General features: G+C 35.3%; 1 protein-coding gene across 1 annotated transcript; it reads left to right on the top strand.

Annotated features, from left to right (window-relative positions):
* LOC109838893 lies at positions 644-4,858 on the top strand. The gene is made up of 9 exons (XM_020407322.1): positions 644-716; positions 788-850; positions 933-1,043; positions 2,775-3,022; positions 3,130-3,381; positions 3,461-3,562; positions 3,650-3,784; positions 3,880-4,119; positions 4,592-4,858. The coding sequence occupies exons 1-9, from the start codon at positions 683-685 to the stop codon at positions 4,856-4,858; spliced, it is 1,452 nt and encodes a 483-aa protein (XP_020262911.1). The 5' UTR covers positions 644-682.

Here is a 5,073-nt window from a genome sequence, read left to right as displayed (position 1 = left end):
AGAACTGGACATGGAAAGTGGAGAGAAACATATGAGACTTGGAAAGATGAATATGGATTGACTAGTGTAAACACTAATCTTTTTGAGTTTGAAGATGAACCGTATATATTCCCGGAACAAGCATTTCAAGTATACTACTCAAAGTGTTTGAAACATCCTGGATGGAGTGTTGTTTGCCGATGGAAGCCTAGGAATACTTACGATGTCCCACAATTTGTGGATGTTGACATAGAGGACAATGCTGAGACAGATTCTGATGATGAAGGACTTAGATTGTTACAAGCTTCTATTTCTATAGATCCAAATGAATCTCAGGTTGAGCATGAAGTTTCATGGGTTCGGAATGATTTTGAACATGAAATCATTGTAGACATTCCTACAACGTCTAAGGAGTCTGTAAAAAGAAAAAGGTAGTAATCACAAAATTCATACACACAAACGTTCACTTTGTTACATGTTCACTATATACATGCATATACATGTTCACTATATACACAATGCTTGGTTGGGTGGGCAATCACAATAAACCTGATTATATGCATTTTTTATATGTACATGTTCACTATATACATGTATTGCATGCATCTCATATATATATATATATATATATATATATATATATATATATGCATCTATCCCTAGCTTTCCAGCATCTACCCCTAGTATTATAGCATCTACATCCATGGCCGATGATCATTTACAGACCCCCCTTACAGGTTTGTAAATTTTGATTTTGATTTTATTTTGCACTATAATTGATTTCTTGATATGATTACACATTTATCAGATGTGGGCGAGACTGATTTGCAGACCATCCCTACGCACTCTATACCATCTGGACACTCGACGGGTTAGTATCATTTAATGTATTGATATTATATTGCATATTATTTTATTAAACAATACTTACATAATATTATTTTATTGTCTAGTTGGGGGGGATGCCTCTGCATCCACATCAATAGCTCGTCCTCTACACATGAGAAATTATCGTCCTAACCGTGCTGCTAAACGGGCGGAGAAGCGTGCTGAGAATGCCGGAGGTATGTAATCCCAATCAGAGAATATGTTTAATGACTCGAATATGTTTAATATACTCCTTCTCAGTATAAAACCTGAGATTTTTGGTCCTTGAACAGATTTATGACTCGAATATGTTTAATATATTCTGCATGACTTCTGTGCAATTGTAGCCTATACTTTTAGGCTTAACATTTGACCTCAAAAAGAATCCATCTGTTGTATTACAATAGTGCAATCAACTGTCGATTTCAAAACAGATTGTTTCGTCGAATCATGGATTGTAAATCTGATCAAGTACATGAAAGAGAACTTGCCAACAACCATGATATTAGCTAAACTTTATTACACTCCAACATGTTTATCATTGCAAAATTGTATTGCTATATCAGGTACATAGCTAAGAGCATTATATAAATAATGAAAGTTGAAGTTCTCATCCATAAATATAACTCGTGTTAAACTCAACAAGAATAAGAACTTTCACATTACTGACCTGGAACATAAGGGTAATGATTTAGCAGCATATTAACTAAAAACATTACATGTCAGAGAAAAAAAACATTGTGCCACGCATGAAGCTCTAATAAGTGAGTTCTTTTGATGAGAAGGTATGGAGAGAAATCATAATGCAGTGTGCACAGGGCAATCCAGTAATAATTAAAGAGATTAGCAAGGACTAGCAAACACCAAAATGATTCATGAATAATGGACACACCATGGTACAAGTGCTAAAAATCAAGGACCTAATCTTAAGGGATAGCAATTATATCTTGGTCAACATTATGACAAGAAAACTATCCTCAGAAACTTGATTATCACTTAGTGTTGTATCATCTTTCAAAACCTTCCCTTGATGTATAAGCAGCTGCTGTTTAGCTGGATAGACATTTTCCCCTTGGACAGACTCTATATTCTTTTTCACATTAGCAATCTGCACAAAATTAGAAAATTGGTACAAATTGGTATGATTTAAATAGAACAGAAACAATAGACCGTTAACAGAAAATTAACTAAAAAGTAGCACCTATAACAATGACTAAAAATCCTTTGTATAGATTATTTCGGTCAAATAAACTCGAGGATTCCAAAGTCTGGCACAATTTAAACACCTAAAGAGTAAAAAAATAAACTAACTTTTACCATGCAGCTAACTTGGCCCAAAGTTGACTGATTTTGTAAATAAAAAAGTTGATTTTCATTGACATTTTTAAACTACACTTTAGTAAATTGTCAAGTAGAGAAACAAAGGCATGTTGAGAAAGTTCCATATGTGCAGGATGATTCAAGTCTAGGATGTGGTTTTAAGCCTCTACATATGAAAAAAAAAACCACGAGATCACAATTTTCTGGTCACCATCAAAAATAAATAAATAAATGTCCGCTTGTATAGTTAACCAGCATATTCAGGTGAAAACAATCATCTGTAAGAAGGTAGATATATGCCATCGATAGTTTTCCATTCTCATGTACATCTTGATTTCCAGGCGAGTGAACAATACCATAACTTTCTTCTATATTTAGACTTCTACAATATTGGTCACAAATTAAAATTAGCATAAGGATAAAAGCACAAACAAAGGATATAGATACTATGCCACTCATATTTGTTTCCTTTACAATTAAAGATATTTTATAAATATAGAGTTCATAATCTGATTTTATTTAATGCATTTTTTTAGATACAGTTTCAAACTACTCTTGAAGGACTATGGATATTCGATTACTACCTCCATCCTCCTTATTTGATGTAGGTTTGCCACGGACGTCCAAGAAGGTTCGATCTTCAAATAAAGCCAATCGATTAATGCCCGATCCTGAGAAGAATGAACCAGCATTCCCCTTGCACTTTGATGAGTACTTCCGTGTTACGGGCCCTAATGCTGAGAGATTTGGACAGTATGTGGGGCAAAAGAGCCGCCAATACATGGACTTCCCACTTTATAAGAACTGGGGCCCGGATCATGAGCGTTCGTTAGATAAGTTCTTTCTCCAAGCCAAGGTTTGAATACAATTTTAATCTATTTCTGTCATTGCAAAACTAGCTAGCAAGATCTTATTCAATATTCACGTAAAGTGTTTAATGTATTTTTTTTGTTAAATATGCAGAAAGATTATGAGTTTTTGCCTATAGATCCTTATTGTCCTCTTAATATTCCTGCTATACATCGAGGCGTGAAGATAAAGATGCAGGAGAGAGTCCGAGGCAATCGGAATCAGGTAAAGAAGGAGTGTTATGAACTGTGGCTGGAGACTCCCCAAGAGAAAAGAGATGATCTTTTCAAGACAGAGGTGTTCGAAGGGATCGATAAAAGATGGTGGGACGACCTCTGCAAGTTATTTTCTTCTAATAGGAAGCAGGTATATGGTTAACAAATAATTCAATGATTGGCATGTGCTTATTTTTGGATCACAATCTAAATCTTACATTTTTGTGCAGGCGGAGGCAAAAAGAAATAAAGATAATCGGGAGTCAAAGAAGCGAGGTCGAGCAACCTATACGGGTGGCTCGAGGAGTATGGTTCGGGCAAAAGAGAGAGTGGTAAAATTAATCTTAAGAGTTTTAAAAATGCATTTATTAATTTATGATATGATATCTTATACAAATTTATGTTTTGGTGAATTACAGAGAGCTCGGATCGAAGAATCGGGTGGCAGTTCAAGTGCATTAAAGGAGTATTTAGGTACCCATGCGACTTTAGTCGATCCAGGAGCTGATACATATTCATGTACATATCCCGACACCCAAACTCAAGAGTATTGTGTAAGTGTTATGCTTTTGACTAATTGAAATTTCTTTCTTGAATATGCTTATAATAATATTGTTGACTTAATATTTGAATACTTTATGTGGCGTAGGCTCGGGTGATCGAAAAGGCCAAATCATTAGGGGTCGATCGAGAACCCAAATCTACTGCAATGACCACAGTCTTAGATGATGTACATGGAGGGCATCATGGTGGTTATGAGAGAGGTTTGGGTCACGGTGTCACTAGATTTTATTTGAAGACTTCCTCCACTCCGACCTTCGCTACTCCTCCTGATGTGCTTCTTGAGATGGCGGAGCTTAAGGCCAAGATGGAACGACTAACTCAGCTTGTACGTATATATGGTTACTTTAATATAAACTTATTTTCAATTCAGTTGGTTAATTAAATTAAAAGGAATAAATTTTGACGAGAGTACATGATAATAACAATGTATTTAATTTAGGAAGCTGATTTCAGAAGTTTATTTCTCACATTGCAAGATAGTTTATCATATATAAAACTCACAATTATCTTCAAAAGGGAAGTGAAACTGATCCTAAAAGTATAATGTAATATATCTGACTTTTATATCCATAACTATGATTCAATCCGTGTAAATTAATAAGTCCTGAGTTTAGCGAAAACTTAGCATCACGTGGGCCTTAAAAGTACTAGATCCCAACATATGTGGATAACAAATTTGTGGATAGAAATCCGCAATGGGCTATGCAAATCTGTACCATGTTTTCATATGTGGATAACAAATTTGTGTGAGATTCATTTGAACGTGCCCTCTAAATATCATTACTTATACTTTACAGGTTGATTATCGTACCGCTCATCCACCTTCTGCTCAGCCTTCTCCTGGTGCTCAGGGTTCGGCTGGTGCTCAGGGTTCGGCTTCTGCTCAGCCTTCTCCAGATGCTCATGGTTCTACTTCTGCTGCTCAGTATTCTCCTCAGGATATTTCAACACAAAATCATATTACAAGTCGACTGGGGGGCTTGATAAGGGGCTTAACGCAGGAGGGTTACGGCGAGGACGACGTCCGCAAGGCTTTTGTTGATTTTCTTCAATTTAGTCAGTAGTGACTTGCACTTTTTAGATATTTGAGACATTGTATTTTGGATATTCTTTATGTTTGTGATTTAATTAGTTTAAAAAGTACTACTCACTTTTCATTTTAGTAAATTTTTTGTTTTGTCTTATAATTGCGTATGGTAGTGTTAGGATCTTGAATTCATTTTATGACATTTATGTTTTTGGTTGTATAATTGCATGGGAATATTGCTATAAACAGGTT

Source organism: Asparagus officinalis, chromosome 4 (assembly GCF_001876935.1).
Source record: "Asparagus officinalis chromosome 4, Aspof.V1, whole genome shotgun sequence".
Taxonomy (NCBI): domain Eukaryota; kingdom Viridiplantae; phylum Streptophyta; class Magnoliopsida; order Asparagales; family Asparagaceae; genus Asparagus; species Asparagus officinalis.
The sequence above is the reverse complement of the archived record's forward strand: the minus strand, read 5'-3'. Positions and strand labels throughout refer to the sequence as shown.

Bases quoted from the DNA above. Each gene is read 5' to 3' on its own strand.
- LOC109838893 (XM_020407322.1), top strand. From the start codon at position 683: ATGGCCGATGATCATTTACAGACCCCCCTTACAG. The intron at 3,023-3,129 runs GTTTGAATACAA...TTAAATATGCAG, and splicing joins AGTTCTTTCTCCAAGCCAAG to AAAGATTATGAGTTTTTGCC. The intron at 4,120-4,591 runs GTACGTATATAT...TATACTTTACAG, and splicing joins TGGAACGACTAACTCAGCTT to GTTGATTATCGTACCGCTCA.